Source organism: Schistocerca gregaria, chromosome 9 (assembly GCF_023897955.1).
Source record: "Schistocerca gregaria isolate iqSchGreg1 chromosome 9, iqSchGreg1.2, whole genome shotgun sequence".
Classification (NCBI taxonomy): Eukaryota; Metazoa; Arthropoda; class Insecta; order Orthoptera; family Acrididae; genus Schistocerca; species Schistocerca gregaria.
In genome coordinates this window covers 235084902-235106678 of record NC_064928.1, presented here as the reverse complement: position 1 = coordinate 235106678, position 21777 = coordinate 235084902, and the positions used below count along the sequence as shown (strand labels likewise).

At 45.2% G+C, this 21777-nt stretch overlaps 1 protein-coding gene across 1 annotated transcript in view; it reads left to right on the top strand.

The window, feature by feature from the left end:
* Positions 1 to 353: 353 nt before the first annotated feature.
* The window catches only part of LOC126292138 (UDP-glucosyltransferase 2-like), an 85847-nt gene continuing 64423 nt past the window's right edge, over positions 354 to 21777 (top strand). The window contains exons 1-2 of the mRNA XM_049985975.1: positions 354 to 414; positions 9468 to 10302. Coding sequence (XP_049841932.1) covers positions 9469 to 10302 — 834 coding nt within the window. The 5' untranslated portion in view covers positions 354 to 414; position 9468. The remainder of the gene's footprint in view (positions 415 to 9467; positions 10303 to 21777) is intronic.

The window sequence follows — 21777 nt, the reverse complement described above, 5'->3', positions numbered from 1 at the left end:
GAAACATGTAAGTCAGAGGAAGTCGTAAGAGATTTGAACGTTTGTGCGACGTCTACGTTTAGTGAGCGGTAGAAAAACGGATAATCGGGTATTTCGAAACCTGTAAACTTGAACGGTTTCAACAGTCAGATAAAACCAGACGATGTAACCGAAAACCGCTTGTTTCAGCGATTACCGTCATCCCGACCACAGCAGAACGTCTGCCTCGGGCCTGTGGTGACCCTCTCGCCATGAGCAGTGAGCCCCTCTCTGCCACCCAGCATCGGCGGCTCGTTCCGTTAATGCCCTGACAAGGTCAGACCACTTGTCCCTATTCGGACGGCGGAGGCGGAGGCGGTGATGGCGGCGCAGTCTGGCCACACCAACGGCAACGACGAGACGAGGGACTGCAGCCAACTCTCAGCAGCTAACAAGGTACCGCTCGTTACTCTTATGGTGGCAGGCGTGGTGCTACTGTTTTCATTTACAGCAGCGCCTACACTGGGCTTTCTTTAGCCTACTACTCTCACCTGTTTCTTTTTCATTACACTATCAGTCTTCTGATCGGTTTCATGTCTTCCATCACGACTTACCCTCTTGTCCCATTTCATCCCAGGGTAGCTATTACACACTTTTGCATCAACTATCTCTTAGCTGAATTCTCTGGAGATTTCAACACCTATTGAATCCACCTAAGGCCATGCAAAGAAAACTCCCACATGCATTGCCGCATGTCAGTTGTCATATCACTGCAGTTATGGACTGTGCAGCTGATCCCGGCGGAGGTTCGAGTGCTCCACCGGGCATGGGTGTGTGTGTTTATCCTTACGATAGTTTAGGTTAAGTAGTGGGTAAGCTTAGGGACTGATGACCTTAGCAGTTAAGTCCCATAAGATTTCACACAAACACAGAGTTGTCATATCACAATACACCTTCGTCTTGTTAGTATTATCACCTAATTCGTTGTTCGCCGATTTGAACACTATGTCTACATTTCTTACATCATCAGTCTGCCTAATTTTTCCCTGCTGTTCCCACTGTGTCCGCAGCTCGTGGTCGTGCGGTAGCGTTCTTGCTTCCCACGCCCGGGTTCCCGGGTTCGATTCCCGGCGGAGTCAGGGATTTTCTCTGCCTCCTGATGACTGGGTGTTATGTGATGTCCTTAGGTTGGTTAGGTTTAAGTAGTTTAAGTTCTAGGGGACTGATGACCATAGATATTAAGTCCCATAGTGCTCAGAACCATTTGAGTTCTCACTGTCCATGTCAGTTACTTATTTGCTGAATTAGTTTCAGGTAGCGTGGACGACGTGTAAAACTAATTTTGGTGCTGTGAAATAAGTTATTGTACTACATATCAAGTCTGTGAGTTACGCAAACATATGTGTTTTATATAAACAAAACATATTTAACATCTTTGTGCCATGGTCAGTTGTTGTTGTCTTCAGTCCTGAGACTGGTTTGATGCAGCTCTCCACGCTACTCTATCCTGTGCAAGCTTCTTCATATTCCAGTACTTACTGCAACCAACATCCTTCTGAATCTGCTTAGTGTATTCATCTCTTGGTCACCCTCTACGATTTTACCCTCCACACTACCCTCCAATACGAAATTGCTGATCCCTTGATGCCTCAGAACATGTCCTACCAACCGATCCCTTCTTCTGGTCAAGTTGTGCCACAAACTTCTCTTCTCCGCAATCCGATTCAATACTTCCTCATTAGTTATGTGATCTACCCATCTAATCTTCAGCATTCTTCTGTAGTACCACGTTTCGAAAGCTTCTATTCTCTTCTTGTCCAAACTATTTATCATCCAAGTTTCACTTCCATACAAGGCTACACTCCATACAAATACTTTTAGAAACTACTTCCTGACACTTAAATCTATACTCGGTGTTAACAAATTTCTCTTCTTCAGAAACGCTTTCCTTGCCATTGCCAGTCTACATTTTATATCCTCTCTACTTCGACAATCATTAGTTATTTTGCTCCCCAAATAGCAAAACCCCTTTACTACTTTAAGTGTCTCATTTCCTAATCTAATTCCCTCTGCATTACCCGACTTAATTCGACCACATTCCATTATCCTCGTTTTGCTTTTGTTGATGTTCATCTTATATCCTCCTTTCAAGACACTGTCCATTCCGTTCAACTGTTCTTCCAAGTCCTTTACTGTCTCTGATAGAATTACAATGTCATCGGCGAACCTCATAGTTTTTATTTCTTCTCCATGGATTTTAATACCTACTCCGAATTTTTCTTTTGTTTCCTTTACTGCTTGCACATTATACAGTGAGTATTCTTTATTTAGTTCCGTAAAATGTAAACATGTTTTAAGTAATAATTATGCAAGCGATTCGCTCAAAAAACCGTTATCGTTTGTTGTTGTCATTAACTTTTTTGTTTACATTTTTGGGTTCAGTGGTACCGTCTGCACATTATAGCAGTTTGATAACATGTCTCCGGCAATTAATTAATTTTACTAGGAGTTTGGTAGGCAAGCTAACAAACCACTTTACCTATAAACATAATTTTGTTGTACAAACATAATTCGCTGCACCATTTTGTAAAGAAATTGAAGAAATGTATGATCAAATAAAATAAATTATTCAGATAGTGAAGGGTGACGAAAATTTAATAGTCATGGGTCACTGGAATTCGGTAGTAGGAAATGGGAGAGAAGGAAACGTAGTAGGTGAATACGGACTGGTGCAAAGAAATGAAAGAGGAAGCCGCCCGGTAGAATTTTTCACCGAGCACAACTTAATCATAACTAACACTTGGTTCAAGAACCATAAAAGAAGGCTGTATACATGGAAGAAGCCTGGAGATACTGACAGGTTTTAGATAGATTATATAATGATAGGACAGAGATTTAGGAACCAGGTTTTAAATTGTAAGACATTTCCAGGGGCAGATGTGGACTCTGACCACAATCTATTGGTAGATTAAAACTGAAGAAACTGCAAAAAGGTTGGAATTTAAGGAGATGGGACCTGGATAAACTAAAAGAACCAGAGGTTGTATAGAGTTACAAGGAGAGCATAAGGGAGCAATTGACAGGAATGGGGGAAAGAAATACAATAGAAGAAGAATGGGTAACTTTGAGGGATGAAGTATTGAAGACAGCAGAGGATCAAGTAGGTAAAAAGACGAGGGATAGTAGAAATCCTTGGGTAACAGAAGTAATATTGAATTTAATTGATAAAAGGAGAAAAAATAAAAATGCAGTAAATGAAGCAGGCAAAAAGCAATACAAACGACTCAAAAATGAGATCGACAGGATGTGCAAAATGGCTAAGCAGGGATGGCTAGAGGACAAATGTAAGGATGTAGAGGCTTATCTCACTAGGGGTAAGATAGATACGGCCTACAGGAAAATTAAAGAGACATTTGGAGAAAAGAGGACCACTTGTATGAATATTAAGAGCTCATATGGAAACCCAGTTCTAAGCAAAGAAGGGAAAGCAGAAAGGTGGAAGGAGTATATAGAGGGTCTATACAAGGGCGATGTACTTGAGGACAATATTATGGAAATGGAAAAGGATGTAGATGAAAATGAAACGGGAGATACGATACTGCTTGAAGAGTTTGACAGAGCACTAAAAGACCTGAGTCGAAACAAGGCTCAGGAGTAGACAACATTCCATTGGAACTACTGACGGCCTTGGGAGAGCCAGTCCTGACAAAACTCTACCGTCTGGTGAGCAAGATGTATGGGACAGGCGAAGTGCCCTCAGACTTCAAGAAGAATATAATAATTCCAATCCCAAAGAAAGCAGGTGTTGACAGATGTGAAAATTACCGAAGTATCAATTTAATAAGTCACAGCTGAAAAATACTAACGCGAATTCTTTACAGACGAATGGAAAAACTAGTAGAAGCCGACCTTGGGGAAGATCAGTTTGGATTCCGTAGAAATATTGGAACACGTGAGGCAATACTGACCCTACGACTTACCTTAGAAGCTAGATTAAGGAAGGGCAAACCTACGTTTCTAGCATTTGTAGACTTAGAAAAAGCTTTTGACAATGTTGACTGGAATAATCTTTTGCAAATAATGAAGGTGGCAGGGGTAAAATACAGGGAGCGAAAGGCTATTTACAATTTGTACAGAAACCAGATGGAAGTTATAAGACTCGAGGGACATGAAAGGGAAGCAGTGGTTGGGAAGGGAGTGAGACAGGGTTGTAGTCTCTCCCCGATGTTATTCAATCTGTATACTGAGCAAGCAGTGAAGGAAACAAAGGAAAAATGAGGAGTAGGTATTAAGGTCCATGGAGAAGAAATAAAAACTTTGAGGTTCGCCGATGACATTGTAATCCTGTCAGAGACAGCAAAGGACTTGGAAGAGCAGTTGAACGGAATGGATAGTGTGACTTGAAAGGAGGATATAAGATGATCATCAACAAAAGCAAAACGAGGATAATGGAATGTAGTCGAATTAACTCTGGTGATGCTGAGGGAATTAGATTAGAAAATGAGACACTTAAAGTAGTAAAGGAGTTTTGCTATTTGGGGAGCAAAATAAGTGATGATGGCCAAAGTAGAGAGGATATAAAATGTAGACTGGCAATGGCAAGGAAAGCGTTTCTCAAGAAGAGACATTTGTTAACATCGAGTATAGATTTAAGTGTCAGGAAGTCTTTTCTGAAAGTATTTGTATGGAGTGTAGCCATGTATGGAAGTGAATCATGGATGATAAATAGTTTGGACAAGAAGAGAATAGAAGCTTTCGAAATGTGGTGCTACAGAAGAATGCTGAAGATTAGATGGGTAGATCACATAACTAATGAGGAAGTATTGAATCGGATTGCGGAGAAGAGAAGTTTGTGGCACAACTTGACCAGAAGAAGGGATCGGTTGGTAGGACATGTTCTGAGGCATCAAGGGATCAGCAATTTCGTATTGGAGGGCAGCGTGGAGGGTGAAAATCGTAGAGGAAGACCAAGAGATGAATACACTAAGCAGATTCAGAAGGATGTAGGTTGCAGTAGGTACTGGGAGATGAAGAAGCTTGCACAGGATAGAGTAGCATGGAGAGCTGCATCAATCCAGTCTCAGGACTGATGACCACAACAACAAACAACAAAATTTTGTCATTACTTAGAATTATTTCCCAATATCAGTTATATGCCTACGGCGTCAACAGCCCACTTTACTTACATTTGGCCGGCCGCGGTGGTCTCGCGGTTCTAGGCACGCAGTACGGAACCGTGCGACTGCTACGGTCGCAGTTTCGAATCCTGCCTCGGGCATGGTTGTGTGTGATGTCCTTAGGTTAGTTAGGTTTAAGTAGTTCTAAGTTCTAGGGGACTGATGACCACAGCAGTTGAGTCCCATAGTGCTCAGACCCATTTTTACTTACATTTGCGAAGTCACGTGCAGCTCATTACCCTGAAACAAATGACGTCTCACATTCTGGTTGCCTATTTGCTGGGACAGGTCAATCCAGCCTGGCGAAATCAGCGACCTCACAGTGGTGGGGATTTCCAACAGCCAATCACAGCCTAGTATGCTGTCAACAATTAAAGTGAAACAATCAAAGACATAAATAAATAAATGCTTCTGAGATAATTACTGCTTCTCGCCACACCTGAAGTACTTTGTTACGTGTGTGTCGTGATGCAGATACTGAACATGACTAGCAAGCTGTCAACAAGAAACTAATGCAGTACTGGATCATCTGTGAAGAGTTTCATTGCGAGTGTCTAAAGGTTGTGATTAGGGCTGTTGACAAAATGTCGTTACATCGATGTTTTCTAAGAAAAAGTGTCGATATATACCGCTGATATTTTCTTCAAAGATATACCGATATGTCAGTATTGAAATGGCAATATCTAGTGCGGATACTTTTATTTTATATTATATTTAATCGCAATTTTCGATAAGTATCTGAAGTCGTTCTTTTGTAGTAGAACATAATCTTACTTTCACTGTGTAAAGGAGTCTTACTACTTTTTAGATTTCACCACTTGCTGTCTTTGTCTTTGACTGTGTGAAACAAAGAACAAAGATTGCACAAGGGAGAAGTCCGTTTGCAACTGGTGGGGCCGGGGGGGGGGGGGGCGATATGAATTCAATAACAAGATATCCAATAAGAAGAATTAGCACAGCAGTTGCCTTAAAAAATAGTTTCTAACGCAACTTGTGTGCTATTTCTTTACATCCGCATTCTTCAAAAACTGTTGCTGAAAAGAATGATGAAAAATCTAAATGACAAGATCGGTCTTTGTGGTGGGTGGAGACGTGTGAGGGGAAATGCTGACGTAATCGGCGCTCTGCTCTACCGACAGAAACCGCAACGCTTAACTTCACCACGCAAAGAAATGAAATGATCGTATGGCGTTGTTGGCCGGGAGCCTCCCCCCCCCCCCCCCCCCCCCCTATTGCTACGTCGCTGGAGTTGACGGAAATGAAAAAAACAGGGAAGTCGACATGAAGTGTTCCAGACAAGTTCGATATGTGACGAACCCGAATGACTGACCCATCGGACACCTTTTGTTGTGCCATTTACAGTTGACATGCTGCTAGCTTGTTGATGTACAGAATATCTAATAATAAATTAATACTTAAATAAACAGCTCTAAAACTGGCAGTATATTTACAATGTATTTGTCCAGTACGTCTATATTTTTTTCGACGATATATCGATGTAAATATAAATTTGTTCGGTACATCGAGGATCGATAATGATATTTTTGTAAAATATCGGTATATCGGATTACAGATATTTTGAAAAATATCAACAATCCTCTCGTGATACTGTAAGGCATGTAGAAATTAGTAGTAATTATTGTATTCTACGGAATCCTTTCACAAAGAAAAGTACTTGTGATGTGTCCAGAGAGATTACACCCATGAATGTTCCAGCAGGAAGAGAACATCGTATCTTGGTGTTCTGGGTGTGGCATATCACAGACTGCTTACTGACAATGCAGTGTAGTCAAATGGTTCAAATGGCTCTTAGCACTATGGGACTCAACTGCTGTGGTCATTAGTCCCCTAGAACTTAGAACTACTTAAACCTAACTAACCTAAGAACATCACACACATCCATGCCCGAGGCAGGATTCGAACCTGCGACCGTAGCAGTCGCACGGTTCCGGACTGCGCGCCTAGAACCGCGAGACCACCGCGGCCGGCGCAGTGTAGTCAAGCGTGAAGCTACCATTGTCAAACATTCTGGTACTTTGTTTTACACGTTTCACATCTGTACCTGTTGATAATTTCCGTCACATTTACCATGGATACCTTCTGGGCAACAGCTTTGCTGCTCTCTGACTGGTTACATTCTGTGACTCATCATCATCATCTCTTGCAGGTACCACAACTATATCCATCGATAACATCCTACCGTTTCACGATGTGGAAGCCAACAGTATGAGCTTGCTCCTCTGTCTAGTAGGAACATGTGAGTCTGCCAATTTCCTGTGCCTAGTGAACACCATTTTTTGCAGACACTATATCTGCATCCATTCATAATACATTTCAGGAAGTGGAAGACTAAATCTGAGCTTTGCCCATACTGGCCCACTTTTTAGTGGGGCTCTGTGTGTCTAAAAAGAAAGTACGTATAATGAGCACCACATCTCGCAGCCACTAACGTCCTACTGTTTCGCAAGGTGAAAGTCTACAGTCTCGTTCCTTTGTCGGCTGCATCACTGTAAGACCTCCAAGAAACTAGATGTGAAGAGTATATAATCACCCCATATTCATGCATCTGCAATGCTCTTCTATTTCCTGATGTAGTATAGGAGAATCCAGGTTCCAACAGTAATAACCTCAATTATGATGGGACTCTGTGAGCCCAATAAACTCAGCTGGTTTATGAGAACTACAGTCATGCTCATAAACTAAGAATGATGCTGATACATGGTGAAACAACGCTCTGGTGGGCGGTTTGCAGGTATAAATCACCTAAGGGTATGACCATGGGGTCGTCGCACGGTGGCGTTGGCAGCAGTCCACATATGCAGAGATGTGTTGGTGCATGTAAGAGTATGGTGTAGCCAATAAGTGTGCAGACTTTTTCAGACGTGCTATGATGACTGTGTGATGGAAATGGCTCAAAGAACACATATTGATGACGTTATGAGGAGCAGAATACTAGGACTTCTGGAAGCTGGTCAAGCACAGCAGATCGTAGCATGGGACCTCCGTGTGTCACAAAGTGTGACCTCAAGATTATGGCAACGATTCCAGCAGACAGGAAACGTGTCCAGTCACTACAGTACGGGACGTCCACATTGTACAACACCAAAAGAAGACCGATATTTCACCATCAGTGCCCGCAGACGGCCATGGAGCACTGCAGGTAGCCTTGCTTGGGACCTTACTGTAGCCACTGGAACAGTTGTCTTCAGACCCACAGTCTACAGACGGCTGAACAGACATGGTTTATTCGCCTGGGGTGCATTCCACTGACCCCTAGTCACAGGAGAGCCCGAAAAGCCTGGTGTCAGGAACACAGTACATGGTCATTGGAACAGTGGTCCCAGGTTATGTTCAACGACGAATGCAGGTATAGTCTGAACAGTGATTCTCGCCTGGTTTTCATCTGGCTTGACCTGGAACCAGATGCCAATCCCTTAATGTCCTTGAAAGAGGCCTGTATGAAGGTCGTGGTTTGATGGTGTGGGGTGGGATTATGATTGGTGCATGTATACCTCCGCTTGTCTTTGATGGAGGAACAATAACCGGTTAGGTGTATCGGGATGTCATTTTGCACCAGTATTCTGCCTTTTCAGTGGTGAAGCGGCTCCCACCTTCCTCCTGATGGATGATAACGCACGGCGCCACTGAGCTGCCATCGTGGAGGAGTACTTTGAAACAAGATATCAGGCGAACGGAGTGGCCTGCCTGTTCTCCAGACCTAAACCCCATCCGTCACATCTGGGATGCTCTCGGTCGACGTATCACTGCAAGTCTTCAAACCCCTAGGACACTTCAGGAGCTCCGACAGGCACTGGTTCAAGAATGGTAGGCTGATACCCCAGTAGCTGGTCGAACACCTTATCCAGAGTATGCCAACCCGTTGTGCTGCCTGTGTACGGTAGCATGGTGATCATATCCCGTTTGATGTCGGGGTACATGCGCAGGAAACAGTGACGTTTTGTAGCACATGAGTTTTGGGACGGTTTTCTCAACTTATCACCAATACAACGGACTTACAGATCAGTGTCGTGTATGTTCCCAATGCTATGCCTATGCTATTAGCTCCAGTTTTCTGTAGTACCACGTTGTGTGGCACCACATTCTGCAATTATCCTTAATTTATGAGCATGAGTGTACTTCTCACAGCCATGAGATTTTTTTAGTACTTGATGATGCTCTATTGTTTCAGAATGCTGGTGAGTGCATTTCGAAAGCTTGACAATCTAATTCCTTGACTGACGGGCCTCTGTGAACCTGTGAAGATCATGTACTTCGTAATCATCCTTAAATGCTACCGTACATCTATCAGTTGATGATGTCCTACTGTTTCAGGATGAGGAGGGCTACAGTGTGGGCATCGGCAGTACTGGTCCTGTGCCTGGCGGGCCTCTGTGAGTCGGCCAGGATCCTCTGCCTGATGAGCACCGTCTCCCACAGCCACCACATCTTCAACCGGGCCCTCACGCTCGAGCTCGCCAAACGCGGTCACCAGGTGACTGTGTTCACTCCAGACCGGGAGAAGAAACCCGTTCCCAACCTCCGGGAGATCCTCGTAGAAGGGGCATACGAGGCTGCACATGAAGATTTCGACTACGAGACCTTCGCTGAAATGAGTGAGATGGACATGGTTGGCGAAATTTTCGGCTGGGGTGTAACCACTTGCCGTCACACCTTAAAGTCGAAAGGTGCCCGACACCTGCTAGAACTGGCGAAGAAAGAAGCTTTCGACCTCGTCATCAACGAATACGGCCTACAGGAATGCCTGCTGGGATTCATCAGCAAATTCGGCAACCCTCCAGTGATCGGAATCGCAGCCTACCCCAGTCCTCCATGGGCAAATGAGGTGGTGGGGAACTTCCAGAACCCGTCCTATGTGAACACTTACATTTTGCCTTTGACCGACCACATGACATTCACGCAGAGGATGCAAAACTTTCTGCTCGATAACTATGCGTCTCTCTACCGCCGGTTTTTGTACATGCCGAAGCAGGATGAGCTCAGCAGGAAGTTTTTCGGTGACTCTACGCCGCTGCCCAGCGAGGTCGAGAAGAATGTCAGCTTCGTGATGGTCAACACCCACTTCAGCACGGACTACCCCAAGCCGCTGGTGCCAGCCATCATAGAGATCGGCGGGCTGCAAGTGAAACCTCCACAGCCGCTACCCAAGGTAAGCTGAACCTTGTCACAGTTTACTTCTCCAATTTATGAATGCTTGTATATGTTACATCTGTAACATCCGTCTTTTTGACAATGTCAGTCCCTCATATGCTTAGTTACGATTGTTGCGGCCTTACAAGTAACGCTAAGTCTACATCATTGGTGCCTCAGCTCACATTCGGTCTAATAGCTATAATCACAGTTGACCTACCTATCATGTCAACATAATCGCAACATGAAACTTTTTATGCGTTATCTGCAAACTGCATCTTGGCATGGACAGGATACTTTCAACGCACACAACTCCATTCCTGCTCTAACAGTGTGGCTAAATACAACTCAAAAATACTATTGGTATATATCATGTATGCAGGATTGTCTCAGGTGACTGTTAACATAGGAGGGTTATGTAGGGACTTTACTAAAAAGGATCAGGTAGTGATTGCGTGTGGGGCTGGTAATAGTATTGATAGGGATGGGGAGTATGACATAGATGGTCACCTGGAAAAGATAGCCACTCAGACTGGCAACACGAATGTGCATTTCGTGGGACTGTTTCAGCGTCACGATCGGCATCATCTCAAAACAGCCGTCAGGCGTAATAACAAGAGACTTGGGGGTGCGCTGATGACAGAAGGCATGAGTCACATTTCAGTGGTGTCGGTGGAGTCTATCAGCAGGACGGGTTTCACTAGACACGGCCTGCACCTCAACAGGTATGGAAAGGGGAGGTTGGCAAAGCTTATAGGTGACAGCATAGGTAGGGGTGGTGGGATCACTCATGGGAAAATTCCGGTAGTTGTGGGTGTTAGAGCTGTACCTTTTTTGGATTGAAGTCAGCTGATACGTATTTCTGCTTAAGGTAAGTCTCTCTAACAAGGAAACCACTTTCGACAAAGCTTAGGTATCCGATTAATGAGGGAATTAGCATATTTCATCAAAATATACAAGGTATTAGAGATAAAGTTAGTGAACTGCTTATAGATGTTGACTCTGAAATTATTGATATATCTGAACACTTCTTAAATAAGGAGATAATCAGAGGCTTCCTTTACCAGGATACAGGTTGGCTGGCAGCTTTTCGAGGAGCTCTTTGCGGTGTGGGGGAGTAGCCATGTATGTGAAAATCGGCATCCCATTTGAGTCAATTGATATTTCAAGGTACTGCATTGAAAAGGTGTTAGAATGTTGTGCAGGTGTGGTTAAATTTAACGGAGGTAAACTTCTAACTGTTGTTATTTATAGATCCCCAGACTCCGATTTCACAACATTTTTGCTAAAGCTTGAGGACGTTCTTGGTTCACTTTATAGGAAATACAAAAAGTTAGTTACATGTGATGACTTCAATATTAATTGTATAAATGATTGTGCAAGGAAAAGGATGATGATAGACCTCCTTAATTCATATAATCTTATGCAAACCATATTCTTTCCAACGAGAGTGCAAGGGAACAGTAGAACAACCATAAATATTTTTGTTCATTCCTCATTACTAGAACGGCATTCAGTTAGCAAAAAGGTGAATAGCCTTTCAGATCATGATGCACAAATTTTAAGTCTAAAAGATTTTTGTGCTGCAATACATGTTAAATATAGTTACCAACTTTTTAGGAAATCTGATCTAGTTGCCGTAGAGGCTTTTGTAAACCTTATCAAGGGACAAGAGTGGCAAGATCGTGCGCTTTGAAAGTTGCTTTCCGTTAGAACGTTCAAAACAGGGTAGTTGCACAAACAGGCAGCCTGGGTGGCTGACTAAAGGGCTAGGAATATCTTGTAGAATATCTAAGTCTCAGGATAAAATTGAAATCATATGGTCAGTCGTAAAGGAATTGGCTGGTCTGTAGAGACAGGTCGAGGATATAGAATCAGTGCGTAGTGGGAATGTCTGTGATACTGATAAGTCGCATATATGTACACTACTTAATAATCACTTTCTGAATATAGCAGATGAACTAAATAGAAACCTAGTCCCAACAGGGAATCATATTACGCTCGAAGAGAAAAGTGTACCGAGACTTTTGCCTCAAATGCTCCTCCATGATACTGACAAGAAGGGGACTGAATTAATAGCATCTAACATCTACACTCCTGGAAATTGAAATAAGAACACCGTGAATTCATTGTCCCAGGAAGGGGAAACTTTATTGACACATTCCTGGGGTCAGATACATCACATGATCACACTGACAGAACCACAGGCACATAGACACAGGCAACAGAGCATGCACAATGTCAATCTAGTACAGTGTATATCCACCTTTCGCAGCAATGCAGGCTGCTATTCTCCCATGGAGACGATCGTAGAGATGCTGGATGTAGTCCTGTGGAACGGCTTGCCATGCCATTTCCACCTGGCGCCTCAGTTGGACCAGCGTTCGTCCTGGACGTGCAGACCGCCTGAGACGACGCTTCATCCAGTCCCAAACATGCTCAATGGGGGACAGATCCGGAGATCTTGCTGGCCAGGGTAGTTGACTTACACCTTCTAGAGCACGTTGGGTGGCACGAGATACATGCGGACGTGCATTGTCCTGTTGGAACAGCAAGCTCGCTTGCCGGTCTAGGAATGGTAGAACGATGGGTTCGATGACGGTTTGGATGTACCATGCACTATTCAGTGTCCCCTGGACGATCACCAGAAGTGTACGGCCAGTGTAGGAGATCGCTCCCCACACCATGATGCCGGGTGTTGGCCCTGTGTGCCTCGGTCGTATGCAGTCCTGATTGTGGCGCTCACCTGCACGGCGCCAAACACGCATACGACCATCATTGGCACCAAGACAGAAGCGACTCTCATCGCTGAGGACGACACGTCTCCATTCGTCCCTCCATTCACGCCTGTCGCGACACCACTGGAGGCGGGCTGCACGATGTTGGGGCGTTAGCGGAAGAAGGCCTAACGGTGTGCGGGACCGTAGCCCAGCTTCATGGAGACGGTTGCGAATGGTCCTCGCCGATACCCCAGGAGCAACAGTGTCCCTAATTTGCTGGGAAGTGGCGGTGTGGTCCCCTACGGCACTGCGTAGGATCGTACGGTCTTGGCGTGCATCCGTGCGTCGCTGCGGTCCGGTCCCAGGTCGACGAGCACGTGCACCTTCCGCCGACCACTGGCGACAACATCGATGTACTGTGGAGACCTCACGCCCCACGTGTTGAGCAATTCGGCGGTACGTCCACCCGGCCTCCCGCATGCCCACTATACGCCCTCGCTCAAAGTCCGTCAACTGCACATACGGTTCACGTCCACGCTGTCGCGGCATGCTACCAGTGTTAAAGACTGCGATGGAGCTCCGTATGCCACGGCAAACTGGCTGACACTGACGGCGGCTGTGCACAAATGCTGCGCAGCTAGCGCCATTCGACAGCCAACACCGCGGTTCCTGGTGTGTCCGCTGTGCCGTGCGCGTGATCATTGCTTGTACAGCCCTCTCGCAGTGTCCGGAGTAAGTATGGTGGGTCTGACACACCGGTGTCGATGTGTTCTTTTTTCCATTTCCAGGAGCGTAGTATCTAGCAGAATACTGAAGTATTGTTCCATGTATGTTAGCCCAGTACTTAGCCATATCTGTAACTTTTCCTTTAGGAGTAGTCGGTTTCCTGACCGATTAAAGTACTCGGTAGTGAAGCCACTTTATAAAAAGAGAGACAGGAATAATGTTGACAATTATAGACCTATTTCTATGCTAAAGTTATCGAGTGGGTTGTATATACAAGGTTCCTGGTGCATTTAAATTCACTAATTTGCTGTCAAATGTACAGTTTGGTTTTAGAAATGGCTTAACAACTGAAAATGCTACAGTCTCTTTTCTCTGTGAGGTTTTGGACGGATTAAATAAAAGGTTGCGAACGTTAGGTGTTTTCTTTGATTTAACGAAGGTTTTTGACTGTGTTGACCACAAAATATTACTGCAGAAGTTGGACCATTATGGAGTAAGTGGAGTAGCTTACAATTGGTTCGCCTCTTACTTTAAGAACAGAAAGCAGATGGTAGTTCTCCGCAATATTGAGAGTGGTAGTGATATTCAGTCCTAATGGGCACTGTTAAATGGGGCGTTCCCCAAGGGTCGGTGCTGGGGCCACTGCTGTTTCTTATTTATATAAATGATATGCCTTCTAGTATTACAGGTGATTCAAAAATATTTCGGTTTGCTGATGACACCAGCTTGGTAGTGAAGGATGTTGTGTGTAAAATTGAAACATTATCAAATAATGTAGTTCATGAAATAAGTTCGTGGGTTGTGGAAAATAATTTGATGTTAAATCACAGTAAGACTCAGTTTTTACAGTTTCTAACTCACAACTCAACAAGAACTTATATTTTAATCAGACAGGATGGGCATATTATAAGCGAGACGGAACAGTTCAAGTTCCTAGGCGATCGGATAGATAGTAAGCTGTTGTGGAAAGCCCATGTTCAGGATCTTGTTCAGAAACTAAATGCCGCTTTATTTACCATTAGAACACTATCTGAAATAAGTGACGTTTCAACACGAAAAGTAGACCGCATATTTTCATACGCTTATGTCATATGGTATTATTTTTTGGAGTAATTCTTCTGATTCAAAAAGGGCATTTTTGGCTCAAAAACGGGCTGTTCGAGCTATATGTGGTGTAAGTTCGAGAACCTCTTGTCGACACCTATTCAATAGTCTGGGAATTCTGACATTGCCCTCACAGTATATATTTTCTTTAATATCGTTTGTTGTTAGCAATATTAGCCTATTCCCAAGAGTTAGCAGCTTTCACTCAGATAATACTAGGCAGAAATCAAATCTGCATGTGGAATGCACTTCCTTGGCTCTTGTGCAGAAAGGAGTGCAGTATTGTGCTGCATCCATTTTCCATAAGTTACCACAAGAACTCAAAAATCTTAGCAGTAGCCCAAACACTTTTAAGTCCAAACTGAAGAGTTTCCTCATGGCTCACTCCTTCTATTCTGTCGAGGAGCTCCTGGAAGAGCTACAAAATTAAGCAAATTCCAGTGTTACATTCTTGATTTTCTTTATTTAAACAAACGACTTGTCGCCTGAATATGTTTCTTATATTTCTTTTATCTGTTTCTACAATCTACAACTGAATATATTTCTTATATTTCATTTTATCTGCTTCTACAATCGTGTTATAATTTCATGTATTGACTCGTTCCATGACCATGGAGACTTCTCCTTAATGTGGTCTCACGGAACAATAAATAAATAAACACTTTCATCGTTTCCAGAAAAGCCGGCCAGAGTGGCCATGCGGTTCTAGGCGCTACAGTCTGGAGCCGAGCGACCTCTAAGCTCGCAGGTTCGAATCCTGCCTCGGGCATGGATGTGTGTGATGTCCTTAGGTTAGTTAGGTTTAATTAGTTCTAAGCGACTGACGACCTCAGTAGTTAAATCGCATAGTGCTCAGAGCCATTTGAAACATTTTTCCACAAAATATATCTGGCGCAATAATAGAAAAAAGCAGTTTTCCCAGGTATATATAAAAAATACAGAAATAAGAATTTATACAGTGAAAGAATTGACACTGGAAATAAAGATAAGCTACGGAGTTCGGCAGGGCTGTAGTATGTCACCAACAGTGTCCAACGTATGCATCAGCAAATTTGTCAGGGAATGAATGGAGGACAGTACACCTCAATGTATAACGACAGGGACAGATAAATATCTATAATGTCTGTATACACACTGAAACAACGAATGAAAATTTGCAACTAAAGCTGGGATTCGAAACCGAGTCTCCTGCTCACTACGCAGATGCCTCAACCATTACGCCACCATGGCACAATGGCTTTGCACAGCTGCGCAGACTATCCTAGCACACTTCAGAATCCTTCAAATGGCTCTGAGCACTATGGGACTTAACATCTATGGTCCTCAGACCAGGCCAGCGGTCTAACCGACATTTCATTTTCAGTCCCATAGAACTTAGAACTACTTAAATAAATATAACTAACCTAAAGACCTCACACAACAGCCAGTCATCACGAGGCAGAGAAAATCCCTGACCCCGCCGGGAATGGAACCCGGGAACCCGGGCGTGGGAAGCGAGAACGCTACCGCTCGACCACGAGCTGCAGACCCTTGCACACTTCCCCCCCCCCCCCCTCCCCCCCCCCCCCAATCGGAGCCTCATTGATGCGCTAGCCCACTTGGTATTCCCACTAAACTCGTACATCATTGCAGAGGCTCCCCAACTGTATTGGAATAGCACGTCAGCATCGAACGAAGTAGGGTATCCTGCCAGAAAGCCAGGCACAGGTGCTTTGATCAAATGAAACTATACGTTCCAAGAGATCTTTTAAAGTCTCAAACATCGATCACGTATGGACGTATTGAGCCGTGCGTGGCTCGTGTTCCCTCCATCACGTATTTTACACCGCGCAACGTACTTCCACCTCACTACGTTAGTTCAAATTGCTACTGTCACTGATTTTCTGCTTTGCCTGACCGTTACCGGCACTAGCAGCGCGTATCGATATATACCCTCTCGTAGTATCTTTGCTGGACTGCCATTACTTTCCGGACGTTGTGGGTCGTAAGCCAGTTCAGGTCGCAAGTTCGGGTCTCGAGTTCAGGTCTGCCAGTCAGCTGGAACGCGTCTGGAGCGCAGTCCGGACCTGCCAGTTGGGGAGTTGCAACGCGACACTAGTGCACTAGTGCAGTCGGGTTGGAGCAGCAGTGAAGTCTGCGTCGACATGGCTCGCCCGACCATTGCCGCCGCGCTTCACTTGAGCCGGGCCACGGTCTTGGTGGATCGTCGGTCGGTCGTCCTACCGGACGACGCGATTTGGCTCGCTGATCGTTCATGTGTCGGCCGTGTGTGTGTGTGTGTGTGTGTGTGTGTGTGTTTGTGTGTGTGTGTGCATCGGCTCCCGATTTGTCTTCGTGCGCCCTTAGTTACTGTTGGGTATCGTCCAGGTATTCGTGCAAGTGTTTGTCAGGTAGTGTGTGTGTGTAGTTGCGGTTATTTCCAGGGACGACTTGTTTTAGATATTGTCGGCATTCTGAGGGGAGTCGGTCGGTTGCTGCGGACCAGGGGAGTTACCTCCACGCGGTGCAGTCGGCTGGGTCTGCTGGCGGTCCCTGCGCGGTGTCGGAGCATGTGTGGAGCTGTCAAATGGCTACGAGTTTCGTGCTTCACCGACCCACGACGTCAACGTTGAATAGGGATTTCCACTGACCAAGCCACGTCTATTCGTGTGGTTCGTTTCGGTTGTTCGCTGTTGTCGAGGTTTTCCTGTGAGCAACACTGTTTCTATTGCTGAAATATAGCCGGCCCGCGGTGCAATTAACTATGTTGGTTGACTGCAATTCGAGTGCACCAGCGAAATTTTCTGACTTGTGGCCGTTAGGGTTCCGACGGATCAAGTGCAGACCGACTTCCCTGGAGGCTTCTGAGTGCCGTTTTCTTTATTGTCCTTCTCACTGGTGTTTAATTGCCTGTTTATAATCTATCATAGATAAAGATTTAAAATGTCTTGTTTTTACTGGACTTCATGTATTTTTTGAATTTTGGAAAATCAGTAGTTTGCCTTAAGCCGCTTAAAACCTTATTCTTGAAATTACCCTTTAAGCAAAAACATTGCAGCCTTCTGCCTTAAAAGTTTATGGTAATATATTTTGAAAATTTCAAATTTAATTGTGGCCCTCAGCCGCTTGTATTGCACCTTGCATATGTTTGTTGTATCTGTCTTTGCCTTAAGACTTTCCAGCCTGGATGTGATACCATGTATGTTTTAATTATTTTATTTCCTATTTTAACTGCATTTTTATTTTGTTGATTTTTAAGATTTCTTGTTTGGAGGCCTTCAGTCGTAAAATAATTGCCTTTTGGAAACTCGTAGTTGTAAAGGTTCGGATATGTGCCGTTTTGGTTTAAAGGTGTTATTAAATTACAGTAAATTACAATTTTGAGTGAACCTGACCGACACCTTATTTGGCCCTTTCCACAATCCTAATCACCTGTTCTGCCCTGCAGATTTAGTGGGTGTATCGCGTATGTATACAGACAGAAGCGACGGATAAAAGCTTGTACTAGTGCTGAGATTCGAACTCAGGCCCCGTGTTCACTACGCAGATGCACTACGCCACCCTGTCACAGTGGCTTTGGACAATTCGACGTACTACCCTAGCATGCCTCCCCTCTCAATCCAAATCCGAATTCACGCCTCCGCGCACTCAAACGGCATTGCGGAGGCTCTCACACTTGAGCAAATCCATTGTACTAGGGTGATGTAGTGGTAAGTGCAACTGCCTAGAGAGCAGGTGACACGCGTTCCAATCCTGGCCCTGCTACAAATTTACATTCGTCTCTTCAGTCTGCATATACAGGGTGAGTCACCTAACGTTACCGCTGGATATACACTCCTGGAAATGGAAAAAAGAACACATTGACACCGGTGTGTCAGACCCACCATACTTGCTCCGGACACTGCGAGAGGGCTGTACAAGCAATGATCACACGCACAGCACAGCGGACACACCAGGAACCGCGGTGTTGGCCGTCGAATGGCGCATTTGTGCACCGCCGCCGTCAGTGTCAGCCAGTTTGAGTTTGCCGTGGCATACGGAGCTCCAGCGCAGTCTTTAACACTGGTAGCACGCCGCGACAGCGTGGACGTGAACCGTATGTGCAGTTGACGGACTTTGAGCGAGGGCGTATAGTGGGCATGCGGGAGGCCGGGTGGTCGTACAGCCGAACTGCTCAACACGTGGGGCGTGAGGTCTCCACAGTACATCGATGTTGTCGCCAGTGGTCGGCGGAAGGTGCACGTGCCCGTCGGCCTGGGACCGGACCGCAGCGACGCACGGATGCACGCCAAGACCGTAGGATCCTACGCAGTGCCGTAGGGGACCGTACCGCCACTTCCCAGCAAATTAGGGACACTGTTGCTCCTGGGGTATCGGCGAGGACCATTCGCAACCGTCTCCATGAAGCTGGGCAACGGTCCAGCACACCGTTAGGCCGTCTTCCGCTCACGCCCCAACATCGTGTAGCCCGCCTCCAGTGGTGTCGCGACAGGCGTGAATAGAGGGACGAATGGAGACGTGTCGTCTTCAGCGATGAGAGTCGCTTCTGCCTTGGTGCCAATGATGGTCGTATGCGTGTTTGGCGCCGTGCAGGTGAGCGCCACAATCAGGACTGCGTACGACCGAGGCACACAGGGCCAACACCCGGCATCATGGTGTGGGGAGCGATCTCCTACACTGGCCGTACACCTCTGGTGATCGTCGAGGGGATACTGAATAGTGCACGGTACATCCAAACCGTCATCTAACCCATCGTTCTACCATTCCTAGACCGGCAAGGGAACTTGCTGTTCCAACAGGACAATGCACGTCCGCATGTATCTCGTGCCACCCAACGTGCTCTAGAAGGTGTAAGTCAACTACCCTGGCCAGCAAGATCTCCGGATCTGTCCCCCATTGAGCATGTTTGGGACTGGATGAAGCGTCGTCTCAGGCGGTCTGCACGTCCAGCACGAACGCTGGTCCAACTGAGGCGCCAGATGGAAATGGCATGGCAAGCCGTTCCACAGGACTACATCCAGCATCTCTACGATCGTCTCCATGGGAGAATAGCAGCCTGCATTGCAGCGAAAGGTGGATATACGCTGTACTAGTGCCGACATTGTGCATGCTCTGTTGCCTGTGTCTATGTGCCTGTGGTTCCGTCAGTGTGATCATGTGATGTATCTGACCCCAGGAATGTGTCAATAAAGTTTCCCCTTCCTGGGACAATGAATTCCCGGTGTTCTTATTTCAATTTCCAGGAGTGTATTTCGTAAACCACATCAAATACTGACGGACCGATTCCACAGACAGAAAGTGAGGAGAGGGGCTAGTGTAATTGTTTAATACAAACCATACAAAAATGCACGGAAGTATGTTTTCTAACACAAACCTACGTTTTTTAAAAAATGGAACCACGTTAGTTTTGTTAGCACATCTGAACATATAAACAAATACGTAATCAGTGCCGTTTGTTGCGCTGTAAAATGTTAATTACATCCGGAAACATTGTAACCTAAAATTGAGACTTGAGTACCACTCCTAAGCTGTTCGATCGTGTGTATCGGAGAGCACTGCAACATATATCGCGTTTCCACAGAATGATCTGCCAACGTTGCTCGAAAATGTCGCACATTCCGCAATTAACACTAGGCTGACCCTTGACAGGATATTCGACGGACGTTTCATAGGACGTGGAGGACGCATAAATTGGCCAGCCCGTTCTCCTGATCTTACACCTCTGGACATCTTTCTGTGGGGTACGTTAAAGTGTAATGTGTACCGTGATATGCCTACAATCCTAGAGGGTATGAAACTACGAATTGTGGCAGCCTGTGACGACATTACACCAGGTGTACTGCGGCGTGTACGACATTCATTACGCCAGAGATTGCAATTGCGTGCAGCAATTGAATATCTATTGGCCTGACATGTCGGGACACACTCTATTTCACTCCGAAATTTAAAACGGAAACCACGTATGTACGTGTACCTCACCCCTCATGGTAATGTACATGTGCGTCAGTGAAAAAGACCAACAAAAAGGTGTTAGCATGTGAAAGTACTGTGCTGTTCCAGTCTCTTCTGTACCTAAGGTCCATCACCGTTCCCTTTCGATCCCTACGTAATTTGGTGCTCTCCGATACACACGATCGAACAGCGGAGGAGTGGTACTCAAGCGTCAACTTTAGGTTACAATATCTCCGGATGTGATTAACATTTTACAATGCAACAAACGGCACTGATTACGTATTTGTTTATATGTTCAGATGAGCTAACAAAACTAACGTGGTTCCATTTTTTAAAAAACGTAGGTTTGTGTTAGAAAACATACTTCCGTGCATTTTTGAATGGTTTGTATTAAACAAGTACACTAGCCCCTCTCCTCGCGTTCGGTCTGTGGAATCGGTACGTCAGTATTTGATGTGGTTTACGAAATATATCCAGCGGTAACGTTAGGTGACTCACCCTGTATACACCTTAGATGTTTGAGCCTGAAAACGTTTCTGGCGCCATATGGTTTCATTTCTTTAGATATATAGCTGATGCTTTTTCCTGGCGACCAAGTCCTCATACAGCACAGTGAAGACCAGATGCAAATAGCGCTACACAGATTAAGAAATATTAGTTTTAATAACACTACTGGCCATTAAAATTGCTACACCACGAAGATGATGTGTTACAGACGCGAAATTTTAACCGACAGGAAGAAAATGCTGTGATATGTAAATGATTAGCTTTTCAGAGCATTCACGTAAGGGTGGCGCCGGTGGCGACACCTACATCGTGATGACATGAGGAAAGCTTCCAACCGATTTCTCATACACAACAGAAGTTGTCCGGCGTTGCCTGGTGAAACGTTGTTGTGATGCCTCGTGTAAGGAGGAGAAATGCGTACCATCGCGTTTCCAACTTTGATAAAGGTCGGATTGTAGCCTATCGCGATTGCGGTTTATCGTATCGCGACATTGCTGCTCGCGTTG